The sequence below is a fragment of the Leptosomus discolor genome, chromosome 2 (genome assembly GCF_034619465.1).
Source record: "Leptosomus discolor isolate bLepDis1 chromosome 2, bLepDis1.hap2, whole genome shotgun sequence".
Lineage (NCBI taxonomy): Eukaryota > Metazoa > Chordata > Aves > Leptosomiformes > Leptosomidae > Leptosomus > Leptosomus discolor.
The window spans coordinates 42,635,502-42,655,088 of record NC_141392.1 but is presented as its reverse complement, the minus strand read 5'-3'; the positions used below and the strand labels follow the sequence as shown (position 1 = coordinate 42,655,088).

At 35.2% G+C, this 19,587-nt stretch overlaps 1 protein-coding gene across 1 annotated transcript in view; it reads left to right on the top strand.

Annotated features, from left to right (window-relative positions):
* The window catches only part of RYR2 (ryanodine receptor 2), a 323,964-nt gene that overhangs the window by 302,377 nt on the left and 2,000 nt on the right, over window positions 1-19,587 (top strand). Inside the window, exons 95-103 of the mRNA XM_086460401.1 lie at window positions 539-669; window positions 1,320-1,362; window positions 4,033-4,166; window positions 9,079-9,139; window positions 10,482-10,628; window positions 12,457-12,591; window positions 14,764-14,920; window positions 16,793-16,857; window positions 18,124-18,224. Of these exons, the coding sequence (XP_086316527.1) occupies window positions 539-669; window positions 1,320-1,362; window positions 4,033-4,166; window positions 9,079-9,139; window positions 10,482-10,628; window positions 12,457-12,591; window positions 14,764-14,920; window positions 16,793-16,857; window positions 18,124-18,224 (974 nt within the window). The remainder of the gene's footprint in view (window positions 1-538; window positions 670-1,319; window positions 1,363-4,032; window positions 4,167-9,078; window positions 9,140-10,481; window positions 10,629-12,456; window positions 12,592-14,763; window positions 14,921-16,792; window positions 16,858-18,123; window positions 18,225-19,587) is intronic.

Sequence of the window (19,587 nt, the reverse complement as noted above, 5' to 3'; positions counted from 1 at the left end):
AGTCTATGGAATGTGAATGGAATTTAAAGATTTTTCTATTTACTGCTTTCTGTGCTCTCTGCTGTGAAAACACTTTGCTTTCCCCTGTGTAACCTCAAGAATTCCTTAAGAAAAGAAAGACAGCCTCTAACACCTCTGAGTATCAAAATGCAATCCAAAAGTATGATCCCAAATTAATATTTTGGAACTAGAATTTCTAAGCATTTAAAAATTACTTTTATTTTAGCTTTCTTTCACTTGACTAGCTCCAAGAGCTGTATAACACTGAAGAACTGTTTTTATTTTAAGGATCCCTTTTCAGGGCTTTTTGCCATCTTTTTACAACTGTGTAGTATACTGTAGTTATATCACTCTGAATGACCTGGTCCTTGTGTATCTATACCTTTGCAGTGTTCTGGGAAATTGTCTTTTATTTTTTTTAAATACTATTTTTGCTTTGTTCATTTTTGATATTTTTTTGTAACAACCAGCTTTTCTTAAAAACTTGCAGACATGTCAGTGCATTTTAAATAATTCCTGATATTTTTTTAAACTGCAGGTTCCACTGGTTATTTTTAAGAGAGAAAAGGAAGTGGCAAGGAAATTGGAATTTGATGGGCTGTATATAACTGAACAGCCATCAGAAGATGATATTAAGGGACAGTGGGATAGACTTGTAATCAACACACAGTGAGTTTTTACCTACTCTGTCTCTTTATAGCTTTGCAAGGAATTGTTCTTCATCCGCACAATTATATAGTTGATCATCTAGCCTGTTTGAAATAAACAACTGTGAGTGATATATTTCTAGCAAGGATATACCAAATGTTTCAGGCACCTGTTAGGCTAATGTTTACTATTACTTTTTAATCTTATTAATTCCCAGGTTTTTGCTTTAAAATTATATTTGTTCCATAAAGAAAAAAAAAAAAAAGAATTGTAATGAATTTCTTTTGGCAAGCACAGGGATGATTGTGTATTGCTGTCAGTTTGAGTGTGAACTATGCTTTGCATCCTTTTAGTGTCTCTTGAAGGCTCTCCTTTAGGAACATACTTTAAAGTCCCAGCTCTCTGCCTGGTGGGACTGTGTGATCCAGCTGAATTAGAACCTTATCTGCAGGCATCGGCTCTGCCGCTCTTTCCCAGACACGTTGACATGGTAGGCTGAACACCATTTGGCAACTTTCATTCCAGTGAATTCACAATTGACTAGCTGGTGATAGCCACAAAAAAGAGCCTTTTAGAAACAAAATTAGTATGTAATTTTTATGACTTCTTAGTAACTACTGCATCTTTTCATGATAATCTAAAATATAATCTTGTTTATCTGTGTTTTTCAGGTCTTTTCCAAATAACTATTGGGACAAATTTGTGAAAAGGAAGGTAAAGTTTATTTTTAAAAATATATATGAAGTTAAAATAAAATTTTAATGAATGTTTATTTTAATGTTTGAAGATGTGTGAACTACACTTCTTTGAAATGTAACTTTGATTCAGTGTAGATTGCCATATTTACCATTTTAAAATGCACAGAATTTCTTACTCACCTCATGCTTACAACTACTTTTGTGTAGTTTGCGTATTTATTCTTTCAAAGTTTTTCTACATGCAGCTGGTTGTATAAAACAGGAATTCAAAAAAATTCGTGAAATTCTATGGAGAATTTCTGTGTACACCTGTATGCATATTGCAACAAATGTAAATTGTTTTGTCTGTGTGTATTTATGTATTCACCTCCATGCACACAGAATAGAGAGTCCCTTACCCAGGAGAGGCTTGGAAAGGAATTTAATAAGATAGGAAAGATGGAGATGTTTAGGCACAGGGCATAGTCAGGCAACCGTACTGACCAGCAAATATACATGCATCTGGCCCTTTTTATCCCTTACTGCTTTATTTTCCCGCACTTGTTCCTCCCCAAATCACCTAAATCCATCCCTTTTCCCACCTTTGCTTTCTCCCTGTAACGTTCAATAGTAAGTTCTGTGCAATCTCCAAATACTCTTCCTTTGCCGTCCCATAGTGTATCCCACGTTCCTTGGCAGTAACCCTCTTAGTCTGAAGGATGACCTGGAGAGCTGCTCCCAATGACTCATCTTGATGGCTTTCACACCTGGATGCTGGAACTGGGGGTCTGCTGGGACAGCCCTGGAAGGGACCAGGCAGGGTGTGCATTCATTCATCAGGGAGTCTGTAATTTGCATTTCTGTCTACCACTGTGCCCCATGCTCCTGTGGGCTTGAGGAGATGGACCATTAATGGGCTGATGTCTCCTGTGATGGGTCAGGGAGTAGCTGGGCAGTGTATTCTTTGGACTCTCCTGCAACCATTGTCTCTTTGTAGTCCTTTGTGGATGTGCAGATGAACTTTTATCACATAACCTAACAACCTCTCTCTCAAAAATAGTCCTCTGTAAGCAGAGACTGTTAAAGTTAATTTCTTATGAACGTTATGTCAAATATTTCCTGTTTGCTCTTAGAAAATAAATGTTATGTACATACCATAGCTTGCAACAAGAATAATCTTCCTAGTGTGTTCGGTCACAATTGAAAAAGAGGGTCAGATTTACATTGGATCAGATTTACCTCTCCTTCACAGCATTTAATGCCAATCTTGACTCACGCTTTTGGAAACATGTCTCTTTAAATACTAGTAGTTCTGCTTCATAACAGTTTTAGGTCCACCTGGCTAAAAAATGCTTTGAGTTGTGTCTTCATTTTGCTGTTGAAAGCATTTTTTGCATATTCGAAGTTGTCAGATACATATTTCTATCTGTCTATCTAAGCAAAGAGGAACGACTAGATTGCACAGAGTACTCAAGAAAGAAATAAAATTCTACGTTGCTTCTGTCAATGTAGTAGGTCAAGGAAGGTTCCTATTAAAAGGAAAGGACCATGATTTTAAATTGTATGGAAGATTTGGTACTTTATTTTTGGCTGAGGAACTGCTCTGCATAGATTTAAGTACCTTCTAATACAGTATTTTGCAAAGAATGTTTTCTTTTATATGTAGTTATATTTATATAAAAATATACTTAATTCCTAGCCTAGTGAATGATCGACAGTCGTGAAGCACTGTTTGCAGGCATGCCATAAAGAAGGCTTGTCTCTCAAAACCTCACAAATATCAATAAAGATTTAAAGCATTGCTTATTAGGAAACTGGTAAAATACCTCCTCACCTGCAGGAGACGTTCAGTTATGATCTCATTATCCAAAATTTTGTATTTCCTTGAGTATTCTTTTAAAAATGAGAAGAGACAGATAATATTTAGGAAGGAGCTGTGTGCTCAGGCAGAATGTGAGCAAGTAAATGTTAATTTCCAGAAAAGTTTCTTATGAAACACGTTAAATTTTGTAAGAAAGAGAATTCACTGCACATCATTTTTACATGTAACTCTCTTCAAGATCTTTTGATTCCTACATATTCTATGTGTATTATAGTTTCATTGCATTATTAACTAACAGAAATAAGATCATAAAATTATGCAATGGAGCTAGTTAATAAGTGAGGACATTCATGACTATTTCAATGTGAAATACTTCTCCTTAAATGAAAAAAAATATCCAAAATACCTAATCAAGATGTTCAGGTTATTTAAAAGACTTTTTAAAACAGAATAAATATGTACTTCTTTTTTTTTTTTTTTAAATTAGTTGACTAGTAAGGGTCAAATACTGTCTTTAGAAATTTTTTTTTTAATCAGAGCTTTTCACATAGCTACAGTATTCAAAACATATCTCTCCTATTTGACCTCACAGTGTATTTTTTTCTGTCCGTGATGATATTAACTTAGTTACTTTCCTTCTGCTGGGTTGCTTTCCTCTTCCTGTTTCATTAAATGAGTAGGAACATCTTATCTTTGACACACCTCTTGACTCAATTGAATTGTTTGCAATTGTGCAGAAAAACCAAATTACTGACTGTTATGATAGAGAGATGGAAACTAATGGATGAAAAAGAGTGTGTATGTTAAACGTCTTGTATTGAGAAACCAGGCTAAAAAACCAGGTGATCTACCCAACTGATTCTCTTGAATGTTCCCCTAACTTAGGTCATGGATAAATATGGTGAGTTCTATGGCCGTGACAGGATCAGTGAGTTACTTGGAATGGACAAAGCTGCTCTCGATTTTAGTGATGCTCGAGAAAAGAAGAAACCAAAGAAGGATAACTCCTTATCTGCTGTGTAAGCATTTGCTTCTCAGTTTTTTGTGTGATTTTTTTGTTTGGTTGGTTTTGTTTCAGGTTTTTTGTAAATTAATATCAAGAATTCAAGGTTTGTTGTTCAGCTTTGAATTTTCTTGTTGCTCTTTTATGTATAGCTATATAAGATAAATCAATTCTTAACTTGAATGGTATAGTGAATTTATATCGCTATAGACAACATATATGCAGGACTCCACTGTTTTTATGTAGAAGATTTAGTTTAGTGCACAGCTGCTTGAATGCATCGCATTCCCAGAGTTTTGATAGTGTCATTATAGCTGGGCTGGAAACTCCTTTTCATTATTCTCTCAGTTCAGCTCAGCTGGAAAGAAAGGGGAAAATTGGCACTGTGTGTTCTGATTCTAAAGAAATGATGGAATAAATTTAAGTCATAGTGACCAGTAAAACCTAGGAAATTGGATGATTAGTCTTCACATCTTTTTATAATTTGTTTTCCCTAAACTGCATATTGGCCTATCATCTGAGAGACAGACCTGAAAAAAGCTCCTACACATTCAGAGTAATTGCATTCATTTTCCTTCTTAGGGAAGAGACATCCTTAGTTCTTGTACAGCACTGCAAAAATGTTTTTTCAAGATCTGTGTTATAAAAATAGATATTAAAATAGACAGAATATATTTGAACAGATGGAATATATTTTAATGCTACAAAGATTCTAATGTAAAAGTTTATAGCTTTCTTTTAAAGCAAAGTTTTATCAATAGGTTTGCAAGAAATATATGAGGAAGACAGTGGGGCCACTGGTAGATTAGAATTACATTGAAGCAAGGGCTGATTTTTGTAAAGGTGGAACTTTAATATCCATCTTTTGTAAAGATGGATAAATAAACCTGGAGTCCATCTAAATAATCAGTCAGGTGCTGTGTTAAGGTTGACTCTGTGGCGTTGGAATACTAAATAAAATTTAATATTGTGGCAAAAGTACTTTCCAGAACACTTTCTTGTCTGCTGTTTGGCTGCTGGGTTATAGTAGGACCCATGCTTGAGTTTAGAATTTTTTTATTTTATTTTTATTATTTTTATTATTGGTATAAAAAGAAAATGAAACTACTTTTTCTTCCCTATGTGCTCATGACACATATTTGGAAAGAAATTTGAAATATTTTTTCTGTGAATACACTTGAAAAAACAGACCAGAATGAAGCAGTTGGAGAGAATTCTGAATCAGAATCAGAGAAGCAGTTGGAGAGAATTCAGAATTTCAAAATCAGGCCTGAAGGACACTAGTTTGTGATTTTTTTTTTTTTACATCTCTTAATATCTGCTCCATGTTATATACATTAAAAAAAAAAAAAAAAAAAAAAAAAAAAAAAAAAGGAAACTACCACCTTTCGTGTTCTCCCTGTAGAAATCATTCCGTACTTAATAACAGGTGAATTTGTTGTGGGCAAATGAATAACTATGACAGAAATTTACAGAACTATTTGCATAAAATTCATATGCTTTGGGAAGGTATATATATCCACTTTTTACCTGTTTCAAAAAAGAGCACTAATGAAGCTACTAAAACTTAGGTGTGTTCCAGATTCCATATTTGAAATATGTTTACAGTGCAATAGAGAGAGAGATGGGAAAAGCACTGGAGTTGAACCCTTACTGTACCACTTTTAGGCAAAAAAGGTGGAGAATGGTGTGACCTGGTGCACATCCCAGCTCTAGTGCCTCTACTTCTGCATCTGCCAGCAAGAGATGGCCAGACCAGATACCTACGTCTGTCTCAACACAGAAGGGAAATGCATCATGTAGCATTTCCATTCCCAATACAAATGAACCATGTTTTTCCTCTGTCTCCTTGGCCCCTAGCTGCTGCTGTTTCTTCCCCTTTCCTGAGCTGGAAACGCCTTCCATCTGTCTTTCTGCAAGGGACTCGGAGCACTCTACCTCCAAGTGACCATGCTCCTTCAGAAGCTCCTGCCCATCCCACTGATATACTGCCCAAAAAAATCCTCAGTGCACTGTTATATTTTAACTCTGGAAAAGCCATTCAGTTTTTCAGATGCAGTCTTGAGTATTTCTTAAGTATATATATTTAAATATATAAATATGTATTTAAATATTTTAATAATTATTTATGTATATTCCAGTATTCTTTAAATATAACCAGCTAAGAAGTATGTTGCAGTTGGAGCCTTACTGTAGATTAGACAGTAAAGACAGTTAAAATTTGTACACTGGGGTTGAGACAGTGCACTCTTTTTCCATTGAATAAGTTTCCTTTCTGGGGTGGATGGTGTTAAACTAGCTGCAGCATGGATGAACTATATTGGAGAGAATAATATGAAAGACAAAGATGAAAGTTATTTATCAGAGGTGTCATAGTGAGGATTACCTCTCAGTCCCTTTACCTTCCTAAATGCTGTTGGTTCTGTGGTCATTAGTCTGGTCAGAGTCAACAGAAGAGGAAGCCGAGATTCAAGCATCTGCAGCAATCAGAGATATAAGGCTAATCTGAGGGAAAAAAAGCAGGACTTCTGTTGAATGCTCACATGGTAGAAGAATTGTTCCCCTTTGAAGAAGTGAAAAATGTAAATAGTTTTCTTCTGCAAGATGTGAGGTTTCCACAGTTTGATGAGGAACAGCTGAATGCAGTAGGCCCTAAGTAAGAAGCTGTAAAAAGTCTGAGTGTTGTTGAAGGTGATGAAATACTAGTGCAGATTGCAGCCAAATGTAATACAGGCAATTTATCACAGTTTTGTTTATTCATATTAAGCATTCTCACACTGTGCCATCCTTCACCATTGCTGAACTAGGCTACTACAACTACAGTATTACAGTGTGTAACAGCCTGTTCAATGGTGCAGAAAGAGGTCAAATCAAAATTCAGATTAGGAAATTCAGCCAATATAATACCAATTAACAATATTCCAAGGGAAACTTGAAGCCATACTGTTACTTTTTTATTGACAGCTGTAGAACTTAATTTTTATATGACCTCATATTCATTTAAGTCTCTGAGCTACTTGATCAAGACAGTGAGCAGAAATATACAGAGGAATGCAGTATTGTGTATGTTTTTATTGCTTTACTATCCGTATCAAGCTTACTTGAATAAATGAAGTTATGGAAAAATGAACAGTTCCTTTTTCCATATAGGTCAATATTCACATTATTTTTAGGAGCTCTACAGCTATTGCTGTTTGTAAAATATAAAATAATCAAATTAAGTTGACTAGAGATGAGTTCTCCTGGTGCTGGCTTTTTTGCAATTTCATGAGAGAGTATCCTGTCTGTCCATAAGCAGTCCTGTCAAGACAAATATAGTTATGGATAGGCGAAATGTAGTCACAAGAATAGGCCTGACACTAGAAGTGAGTGGTGTTGGGTCAGAATAAAGTAAGAAATTAACTTGCTACAATAATATTTTCAGAAATAAATTTCAAGACCTTTCAGTTCATTTTACCACCTATATATGTTATTGCATAATATTTGAATGAGAAACATTCCCTCCCCCCCGCCCCCCCTGGACAAAGTTTTCTATAAGTTTTGTTTTCTTTAATAACTGAAAGTTAGGGCTAGAAAATTTTCTCATAACTTGGAGTTGATGAAAATGGTATCAGCAGCTCTTAGCTGTGCCAGACTGTTGTTGCAGAAGCCATTTGATTGTTCAAGAACCATTCCTAGCTCTGGTGAAGTGGCAGCATGCTAGATTTATCTTTGAGTACTCTATGACATCTGGAGCATAGCACAGTTTGGGGACCTTTGAGACTAGCATGATTCTAATAATTTCTTTCAAGTTATGAATACAAATTTTGTCGTGGATGCATCTTTCCATCCTTGTAAACTTGAAAGCCTGTTAGAAAAAAACCTTGCAGCTTTTTTTTCCTCTAGTGTATGTAGTTTGTTCGTCATACAAATATCATCCCTGCAATCCTAATCAGACAGTAAATGTCACCCATGGTGACTATGGCCTGAGTCACCATGGAAGAAACTCAAGTGAAACCTTAGGCTTTAGTTTCTAGAGTTGCTATCTACCATGAAGGGAATAATGAAGCAAAACCAATTGCTGACTGTGCCATCAATGTGCCTAGTATGTGATCAAGTCTCATTCATTCAAAAACTCATGCCACCTTGTGAAAAGTTTCAGATTTGTTAACCTAGTAATTTGTTGTCTTTGCATAGGTAAACAAAAAAAAAAAAAAAAAAACACCAACCAAAAAAAAAGTTAAAAAAGAACGTTAAAGAGTGTTGTTTAACTAGATCATAAACTCTAGAATTCACCTTTAATCTCTGTGCTTAAGTTTTCTCTACAGAGCATTAGCTGTGCTGTTTTACCTGCTCTGAGCTAAATATATAGTCGTGTGGAAGTTCAGTGAAGGCAGAAAAGTATAATTCACTGTGAATAAAGGGTAAAAAAATGAACCTAAATGAGTTACTGTATCATTAAGCATTTTCTGCATAGAAGTATGTACGAAAGATCTGCCATGTGTAAATTTGAGAGCAAGGGTCAAATCTTTCATAAATCAGAAAACTTCTACATTTCTTATACTTTTCGCTTTTTGTTCAAGTAGACTAATACACTTCAGGAAGAAAAATGAATTCTTGATTAAAATAGGCTGTAGACTATTTGGAGTAGAGGTCTTGATGTAAGTTTGATTTAATGCTGTTTTTCAGTTATAGTAGCTCCAATTATCTATGTAGTGTTTATGCTATTACACAGGGGGTTCAACTTGAACCTTTTGCTTTTTAGTTTTATGTGTAAAAATTGTGTTGATTTTTGGTTGTATTAAAGAGTAAATGCTGTTGCATGTAATACAAGTAGGAGTTTGGTATTTTGGTGGCACGTAAGTGACAATACACTTCCTACAGATTGTGTTGCATATTTTCCTATTGTGTTTTGATATAAAATGCAATTTGTTAATTTATTTTTACAGGCTAAATTCCATTGATGTTAAGTATCAGATGTGGAAATTAGGAGTTGTTTTCACTGATAACGTAAGTTTATCGGAGTGTGTGTGTGTGTATATATATATATATACACATACACACACATGTATATATTCACCTTCTAAAAAGCAATATACACTTGTTAACCCAAAGTTCTTCAAAGGGAGATATGAAATACTCTGGACTATATTTAATTTACTACATAGTTGAAGAAAATCTTGGAAGCTTAAAAAGACATTGATGAAATCTTTTCCCAGTTCCATAGATAGTAGTCTACAGAACTTGAGTCAATTCCTGCCCTCCTCCTGATATGCTTTATTCAGGAGCAATAAGCAAGCACTGCGCTGTAGAATTAGAAAACTGACTCTATAAATTGTAATTGCCATTTTTCGTGTTGTTCATGAACTTATGAAAACCTGAATATTACTGAAGCAGAGTCAGATCGGTGTAGTTAATGTAGGTGGAATTGCTAAAATTTGTATCACTGAAACTGGTAGAATATGACACAGAACAATGGTGATGATCTCTTTCATTTGAAAAAATGGGTCTTTAAAAACAACAAAAAATGGAATGATAAACAAGACTGTTAAAATACTTTGCAGTTTAAAAAGACAGTCATCATATGATTTTTAAGAGTCTTATGCTTGCCTAACTCGGCTTATTTTACTGGTGGAAAAAATGGTTGAGGAACAAATGATTTTGCAGCTAGGACTGCCTGAGAATGAAAGTGTAATCTGACTTTAGTCAGGAAGAGTGGAACAATAAATCTCCAGGTCTACAGACAGCACAATCTGTAAAGATTGAGAGTTTATTCAGGATTAGGTTTTTTCTAAGGCAGGGACTGTATTTTTCTTATAAATATGTACTTGTCTTTAAGTCCTGTGAAAACTAAATAATATAGGAAGAGATGAAATTACCACTTGTGGTAATAGTTAGTAAACTACTTAAGTAATACTTATCTGTTTGAGTAGTAGTTTTAGTAGTTTGAATTAATCATAAAATTCCTTTTGTTTCTTACAGAGTCCTTTCATTTGTCATTAACCACCTTAGGGTTTTAATATTTTAATGTAATTATTTAGAAAATCATAAACAAACTACTTAAATTAGAAAAACTTTTTACATTGGAAACATTAACAAATAAGGGTTTAAATTTAAAGTATGTCAATTTTTACCATGTCTTGTGAATTCTGTATTTGCTGATTTAGTATTTTTGCACAAAGAGAAAATTTTCAAAGTTCTCTAGCAAATTCTATTTAAAAAATTAAAAATATTGCTTTCTATTTAAAGAAAAGCACATTCAAGCAATCTTTACCTTTCCTAAGTGTTTTGGATTAAGTTAAAAATAATAGCCATGAGTTTTATTTTGTGATGCACTTGTTTTTTCTGTTAGTCTTTCCTTTACCTAGCGTGGTACATGACCATGTCAGTCCTTGGCCATTACAACAATTTTTTCTTTGCTGCTCATCTCCTTGACATTGCAATGGGATTCAAGACATTACGAACTATCCTGTCATCAGTGACCCACAATGGCAAACAGGTATCAACTGTCATCCTTTTTAGCTTTTTTCTTAAGGGAGTACATGGGAAAGACCACTTCATGACTTAATTCAGGTGCTCTGCAGATTGGCAACAGAATTGTTCTTTCATCATGAAGTTTAGAACTTGGGTCAGTGGGGAAACTGGCCAATGCAATTTATAAGCGTAAGAAAACGGAACTAGAATGTACAACAGTCTCTAGCTGTTACGAGCAACGTGTCATGAAGTTGCTGTTTAAAATTTTTTCAAGATCCATCTAAAGAAAGGTCCAGTTGAGACCCGGTTACTTTTCTGTTAGAGAAACTCAGCTTTTTGACGATAAGAGATCTTTCTTAAAGAAGCTATAAAATCTGATTTAAGTAAAGAAAATAACTAAGGCTTTTAATCTACTCAGTAACCTGAGACTTAGTGTTCCTGAAGTCTGGTGGCCTTCGTAGTTCAAAGAACCTTTGTTAACAATTTTTAATGATTAAAAAAAGCCATCTTTGTTCTGCTTAGAAGATCTTCCGGCAAGGCAACTAATATAATTCTTATTCAAGTGGGCTGGGAATGGTAACATAAAGGTCTTCTCTGTTGTGCGTCCTTATGTGCTGTTATAGTAAGACAGAACTTCAGTTTTACGTACCATGTAGGTGCTTTAGAAGTCTGGAGGCAAGTGCCATTTCAAAATTTATCACTAGCAAGTTATTTTTCAGGGATTTTGTTTTTATTCTCTTTTGTTTTAATTATTCTCTTTTATTTTAAGTAAGTTTGATCCTTGAGAAGCGTGAAGTCATTAGCAAAGGGTGATTGATTTAATTTAATTCTGCCTTCAAATGCTCTGTCCTTGTCAACATTTTTTGAGAAGTAATACACATTTAAATGACACAGTTTATATTTCAGGAAGTAGCTAGTGAAGTACATGAGATACAGAAGTATGAACTCACCTTGACAAACTGTTACTTGTTGGCAAACAAATTTCATTTGTGGAACAAACATTGTGTCTTGGAAAGTCACCGAAATCAACATACTGCATTCTTTGCCCTTTAAAGAACAGAATTACTTAAATTCTTAATTCAGATTTCTTAAAAGAACAAAAAAGAAAAAAAAAAATCAATCTGCACCTGGAAAAAAGTGAAATATTCTACCTTTTAAAAATGGTCCTGAAGTTTTAGCAAATTATCTGTGAAGTAAGGGAGCATTATTTATGATAAGGAACTTTTTAGGTCTGGCAGCTATGCAAGTGAAATATCGATTTGCAGGATCTTGCAGTTCACTTCCAGCTGCTTTCCATAAAGCTCAAGGCAAAATTTTAATGATGCTGCAGTTGAGCAGTGGGGTATTTGTTGCTGCTTCTCTGAGGTGGATATTAAAATATTAGGAACAGTTTGTTTTATGTGTGATTTCATAGATGTAAACAAGATTGCTTCACCATTAAATTAGTAGAAATACTATATTGCAATTATATAATAGGTGATACTAAATAGTAGTACTATTACTATTAGGTAGTAAACTTTCAGATAGATTTATCTGATTGAATGGATTTTATATGATTCTAGTGGATTGTTCATGTATGTATCCACTACATTTTGCAAGACTTGTCTTTGTAATTGTGTTTATGAACCATAGTTTTCCTACAAAATAAAATGGTTGAAATGCACAATCTTTGCATGAAAATATGCAGATATATTACCAAATATTACAAAGATGCGCAAAGAGACGAAGTAAAGAAAGTTTTCCTTCTGCTAGTACATATAGATTATTGTTACTTTCTTTCTCTTTTTGCAAGGAAAATTGTATATCATAGTTCCATGGTGGTGTTATATCCACTCTATAATTTTGTCTTCCAGCTTGTCCTGACAGTGGGATTACTGGCAGTAGTAGTATACTTGTATACAGTGGTGGCATTCAATTTTTTCCGCAAGTTCTACAATAAGAGTGAAGATGGTGATATGCCAGACATGAAGTGTGATGATATGCTAACAGTAAGTCTTATTTTGCTTTCTGGATTTTTTTCTTAAACTGTTATGGTTTTGTCCTGACCTTCTGGTAATTCCTATTCATACAGTTGTATTGTTAGCCACAACAGGAAAGACTATAATTGAAGGCAAAGAAACAAATACAATGAACATCCATAACAGCTAGATATACTCTGTTTATGTTAAAGGAACACATCTATAAACGATTAGAAGAAATGTGATGGTATTCTTTGCTATAGTTTCTCAAAAAAACGAAAAGCGACTATAAACCGTGAAGCCAAGCTGAGTCAGTTAAAGGGCAGTACTTGTGAATCTTGAGGTTCTGTGGGCCACAGATGAGGAGAGTCAGTTATAGGCAAGGACTTTCATAAGTAATTTAGGTACTGAAATGCTTGTTTAAGCTTGGAAATCCATGTTTCCCTTAGGATTAACTGCCATGATTATCTTCAATTGGCAATTCTGCTATTGAAATCTCTCCTGTGCTCAGAACTACTGAAAATTATTTTGTACTTACTGAGACAGTGCCAGGCTTTGCAGTTGTGGATGGTAGGTAGAGCTTAAATCACGAAGAATTTCTAAAATGATTTGCCGTTAATATCCTTTCAAAAACAATCACGTACAACAAAGTTAAATATATTTTAGTATGTTATGCAATGTCACTCACTTCCAGGGAGTCAACACCATTTAAAAGCCCAATAATTAGATAAACTGTGGAAGCCAACTAGTATGTCTACACTTTTGTCCAGATTAGGACATTCAGTACAAGACAGACATAAATGAGAGCATAAACCAGTGGAGGGGTGCTAAATTGTTAGGTGCTGGAGCACTTGCCCTGGGAGGAGAGGCTGAGGGAATTGGGCTTGTTTGGCCTGGAGAAGAGAAAGCTTTGGGGGGAGGGGGAGGAATGTAAGAGCAGCTCCCCAGTGTCTGCAGAGAGGTTATTGGGAAGACAAATTCAGGCTTTTTAGAGCAGTGGGTGACAGAAAACCATGAACACAAAGTGGAAAACAGTGCTCTGACTGAGAGCTAAGCAGTGGATCAGATTGCTCAGAGAGGTTGTGCAGTCTCCCTCCTTAGGAGGTTGCAACAACCTGACTGGATAAAGCCCAGAGCAACTTTGAGCTTATAGTGGATGCTGCTTGGAGCAGGATTTGGACCAGACACCTCCTGAAGTCCCTTCTGACCTGAACTGTTCATTAATTCTTTGACAGTACACTTAGAAAAAGGCTGTAATATTGTACAGGAATGAGTTAGAATAACATGTGATATGATATAAAATAAGGGCTGTCTTTTGTAAAAGCAATAAGACTTGCAATGTGATGTTAAAAAAAAGTACAGAGAATATGTTTTTATTTTCAGAACTAGAGAAATGAAACTTTTTACCACTACATTCACTCATTCAGTTAATGATTGACTTTCAATGGTGAAATAAAAACTATCTCTAAAAATTGTTTAATTTTTCAGCCATTGGTTACCCAGCATTGTATGTTACAATTACATTGTATGTAATTTCTTATATAAGGGATTTTCGGGGGTATGTGTGGCATAGAAATAACAGCATTGATTTTTTTGTATGTTTAGGTTTTAGGAGTTACTTATTGTTATTGTCATCACTACTTTTTGATAAGGAGTAAGAACCCTGGATCTGTAGTTTACAAAGCTACTTGAAGAAAAAGAACCAATCCCCTGCTCCAGACCTCTGAGAGAGATACAGTAATTTTCTATTAAATTTTAGTGTGATAGCCTGAAAATTTTGCATTGTCAGCATCCCACATAACTGTATCAAGACCTATTATACCGCTTTCCAGATCATAGTTTCAAGTATTAGTCTCAGACTTTTCCCATCATTACCCTGTCCTCTGCACAAACATTCTCAAAGGGGTTTTGTTTCTTTTTTATATCCACATTACTGAAACAATTGTATATGAATCATGGTGTGCTGCTGGGCTTAAGAACCTTTGATCTTTTTGCATAATGACAGAACATGAAATACTGCAGTCTCAGCTGCACAGCAGCATTTCACCTCCCTTCAAAAATGTACATGACCTGAAAGGGGACATGATATAGCATAGTTGCTAGACCATAGACCAGTTCTGCCAATTACTGAATTTCCAACAATGGGTATTTTTACTTTTAGCTGAAGACAAACTTTGTATGCCTTTGTTTTGTGTTTTCTAGTGCTACATGTTTCACATGTATGTTGGAGTTCGTGCAGGTGGAGGCATTGGTGATGAAATAGAGGATCCAGCAGGAGATGAATATGAAATCTATCGGATTATCTTTGACATCACTTTTTTCTTCTTTGTGATTGTCATCCTACTTGCAATTATTCAAGGTATATGTTTGTAACCCATGGTGAGACTGAAAGCACGAAGATCTTAGTGCCACAGTAAACAAACACACCTAAGATTCAACCAGGACACCAGGGCAGGTCACAAATCACAGATTTATACAGTAAATCACACCCAGCTGGCTTTTATCCGTATACTGTTCTTCCTATTCTCTGTAAAATCAACAGGCTCTAACTGAATCAGTGGAAACAAAAAAAGCTCTTCACTGTGAGAATATTGGTATCACTACAGTTTTTATCTTCTTATTGCCCTTTCTAAAAGCCTCCTGTAAATGATCAGCAAGAGAAGTGACTAGAAAATTATTAGAAATCTTGTAGCATACCTTAAAGTCATCTGTCAGCCTAACCCACCCTTGGTGAGCTTAGGTAGACAAAATCAATAGCGGGTGCTGTCAGTATTCCCTCTGCCAGCATCTAATATTCTTGACTGTCTGGCAAATCTTCAGATTGGTAGAAGTGGTATGAAAATTAGAACATAGCTTTGAGAGATTTAATCTTTTCTTACATAAAAACCTCTCTTTGGTGTGATGCTTGCTTACTTGAACAGTGTCAAAGAGTAAGGAAAGGTGCTTGATATGAAACAGCTTTAGTATATCCTGGTTAATGACAATGGGAAGTCAGCTGCCGTCAGGTGAGCTTCTGAATTTGAGTGAAACTGTTTGACTGATAGTGTGGCTTGCTGTTGTAATTTGGATAGTAGATACTGAATTTTGGGAAGGTAGGGGGTTTTTTATTATGTTTGTATAAATGATGTTTAATGTTATTATCTGAAGTACTTAAAAGCTGGATCTGTTTACATATTATGCTTTCAAAAGATTGTCAGGTATAAGTAGAATATCATATTTTATTAAAGTTTGCACATATTAACACAAATATATTCTTCATTTTGGAAAAACTTGATGATTTTTGTTAGGTCCAGTTGCTTTTATAAATAGTGATACCTTATTACTTTCTGTCAGCTAACAGTTAGCTAACTTACAATGATTTTGACAGCAGTGAGGATACTTTCTCACTTCCTATAAGAAAGTTTAGATGGTGACTCTGAGCTTGTGGTAAATTGTTTATAGCTCTTACTCAAATTTTTTTAAAGTCTTGGGGATGGTGCAAAATTTTTTATACCTTAAAGTGGCATATGTCATACTGTTTGTTTCTTCATTTTTTGAGTGGCTGGAGTAGAGGCCTTAGCTGTCAAGCTTTGAGTATCATTCTCATCTGGCATTCATCAGTTTTACAGCACGGTAGTATCAATAATGATTGTGGAGTTAGTCCTTATTTGTATTGGTGTAAGCAAAGGGAGAATCATAAAGAATTTATAATCTGAGCCATAAAGCCTGTAGTGTTGGGTTTTTTTGCCTTTCTGTATCTCCCTGAAGTGACCCCTTACTTCTGTAGAACTCTGACAGTGGAGCCTTGTACTACATGGCAACCATAATGAGAGAAGATGCACAGAGCTCTGGGCCTCTCTGCATCTGCCATGCAATAAATCCCTGAACTCTGTTAAACGTACAGTAGTATTCTTTCTATGGTAAAGTCTCCATCACTGTAAAACCACATGCATTTTCATGTACTGAGTCAAGCTTAGAGCACTGTGAGTAAAATGGAAGTCTTCTTGTCCCATTTTATAATTCCAAATGGTACTGCCAGCCATGTTACGGGTAGACATTTTCTTTGACTTGACTCATTTTTCTTTACATATTGAGTTGTTTTTGTGGTGTTTGGAATGTTATGTTGGTTTCTGTTATTTCTGCACAAGATTCTTGTTTAATATTCTCTGTCAGAGTTATCCCTCGATTTCCAAATATTCTTTGTCACAGTTCTGTTCTTGAACATTAACTGTCATTTTAAATTAAACCCTAGGTTTAATTATTGATGCTTTTGGTGAGCTAAGAGATCAGCAAGAGCAAGTTAAGGAAGATATGGAGGTAAGAACATCAAGTTGCTGAACCATATCCTATTTTTCAGCTTTCATGAGTATCTGTTTTCAACCAAAATGTGATCTAGCTAGTGGATAGTTTTTTAAACTAAGAGAAAAATACATTTCTGTACTACACAGTCCAATATCATACAATGTCCCAGATGAGATTCTTCTCTCACATCTCAGTTCATTAGCTGGAAATAATAACTTTTTTTAAAATTACTTTTTTGGTATCTATTAAAATATAGGAACTTAAGTAAGTAGGTCTGTTAGTACCCAATAAAATTCTTTTTTAGACAATTTTATGGAGAAAAAACTCTGCTAGCATTTACCACTCTTTGCTGCCTCCTGTGAAAGAAGTATGCTATGCTTTGACAGGTGCTAGCTGCTACCTTGCATGTGTCTCTGCATGGGACACAAACCCAGGTTGTCTAAACTGAAATTCTTTTTTAAGCATATTTTGGGTTGCTTTGCCAATTTCTAGTATGGATTTTTTTAATACCTTCAGAGCAAGTGTGGCCAGTTTTTTGCTGTCAGTGGTAAATTAACAAAAATTCAGACAAAAAGCCTAAAGGCTTATTTTCTCATGACTTTTTAAAGTGTAGACTAATCCCTGGATCTTCATTTTTTGTAAACAAGAAAAATCTCTGTATGTTGCTGTATATTATAATGAATTACATACTAGAGGTTTCTGACACAGGATGTTAACACTGTCATGTTACAGTTAATCTCAGATGTAATTTTCTTTGGTTAATCCATGTGTGAAAGTATCCTGTACTTGGTGGTTTTCTATTCTGTCATTTGACTATTAGAGCTCAAAAAAGTGTTGCAAACATACTATGTTTTCTGATCTAAACTTTGAGCGTATTCAGTTTCAGCTGGAAAAGCACAACAGGCATTGCCATATGTTACAGTGAGTGCTACTTACAGTGTTAAAGGAAAAAAAGTCGGCTTTGACTGTTGTATGCCATTCATTCTCCTGATACCTGTTCACTTACAGATGACAAAGATTTTTTTTTTTTTTTTTTTCTTTAAACAGTAAGAATCTATTCTGATGACAGTTAAACTTCTATTCAAGGGTTTCGGCTGAGGTATCTAGTCACAGTCATTAAAAGAAAAGCCTTTTTGTTCAGCACATATTATACATGATGCATTGCCATTTTCAAAATTGTTATATTGTTATATATAACAATTGTTATATTTTTATTGGCCTTTTCTCAAAGGGGCTCATGGTTATAGACAGTGTTGAACTGCTCTGTATTCTTTCTCTTAGACGAAGTGCTTTATCTGTGGAATAGGAAATGACTACTTTGATACAGTGCCCCATGGCTTTGAAACACACACACTACAGGAGCACAACTTGGCCAATTATTTGTGAGTACAGTAAAAATGAACTCTTCGCTAACTCGTGACCCTTGCAGCTTCTGCAAGTATCTGATTAGCTCTCTTGCATAAGTAAGAGTCAGTACTTTTTGGCTTTGATGTTCATTCATGCTCTCTGAATATATAATTCTGTGGTGATGGGAGCAAGGAATGAATAAATTTTGTTACCTTGTTTCCAGCTGGGCTGTGATACACCAAGTTAGTGTACCTAGGAGATGGAAACTGGGAACTTACTATGTGGATGTGGAGGCATTGTAAAATTGAATGTGTTGTGTAAGGTACAGAGGAACAGTATGACCTGGCCTGAAGACTGATGGAGAGAGTGCACAAGCAGAGGAGTAAGGCAAAAGAGGGGAAACTTATATTGGACAAAATATTTTGAGTAGAGTGCTGAGGCTGACTAAGGGAACCTGGGACAAAGGGAGGTGAGGGAACTGGAATGATGAGGTGGAGAGGGGAGGGATCAGACCAAGGGCATTATCCACCTTTGGAAAACCCAAGCAGAGCATCTGTGACCACTAAACTCAGGTTTTTTAAATCTGGAAGTAAAACCATTTGTCACATCCACAATCACTGTATCATACTCTTCCTCTCCTGTCAAATACATATGAAAATCCAGTGCAAAACTGTATTTTATACTAGTGCTGTCAGTATGAAGCAATGGATGGATTGTCACTTTGTGTCTATAAACTAGCGCTGTATGTGTGCAAAATAATGAGACTGTAAAGTCAAACGTCCCTATAAAGAACTCCCACCTGAAAAACAGGTTGTGCAAACAAAATACATTAAGAACACCATCATGTGGGATTTTGTACCTGCTTACAAAGTACTACACAAACAACATACTGTAGCATGTTACTCTAAATGCACCAGCCTAAGGAAATTTTTTTTACTATTTTTGTGCATAATCGTATCTGATATTTTTATATATGTTCGGAGAAATGTCTACTATGAGTGAAATTTTGAAATCATCACCTAGTGTCTGTCAGATGCCTCAGAACCCCAAGACTAATGTATTTTTAAAATTACAAGTTCTTTTCTACTAATGTTGATCTTGACTTACATATACTAGCAAAATATCCCAACCTATAACTTCAATAAGAGAAATCTTTTAATCATCATCAGCGTTTCCTGGTCATTGCGGGGAGAGGAAAAAAAAGTTCCAAAGACTATTCTCTGTCTACTTCCAAGTTGATGTTCATGGGCAAGAAAATGTCTATTATCATTTTCAGGTTAGAAAGCTTAGAAAATCTTCACTTGAACTGAGTTGCTATTTACTGTAAATGAAACTGAATCTCTTGCATTTTAGCGTACTATTCATTGAACAATGAGTGAATGTCATCAACAGTGTCAG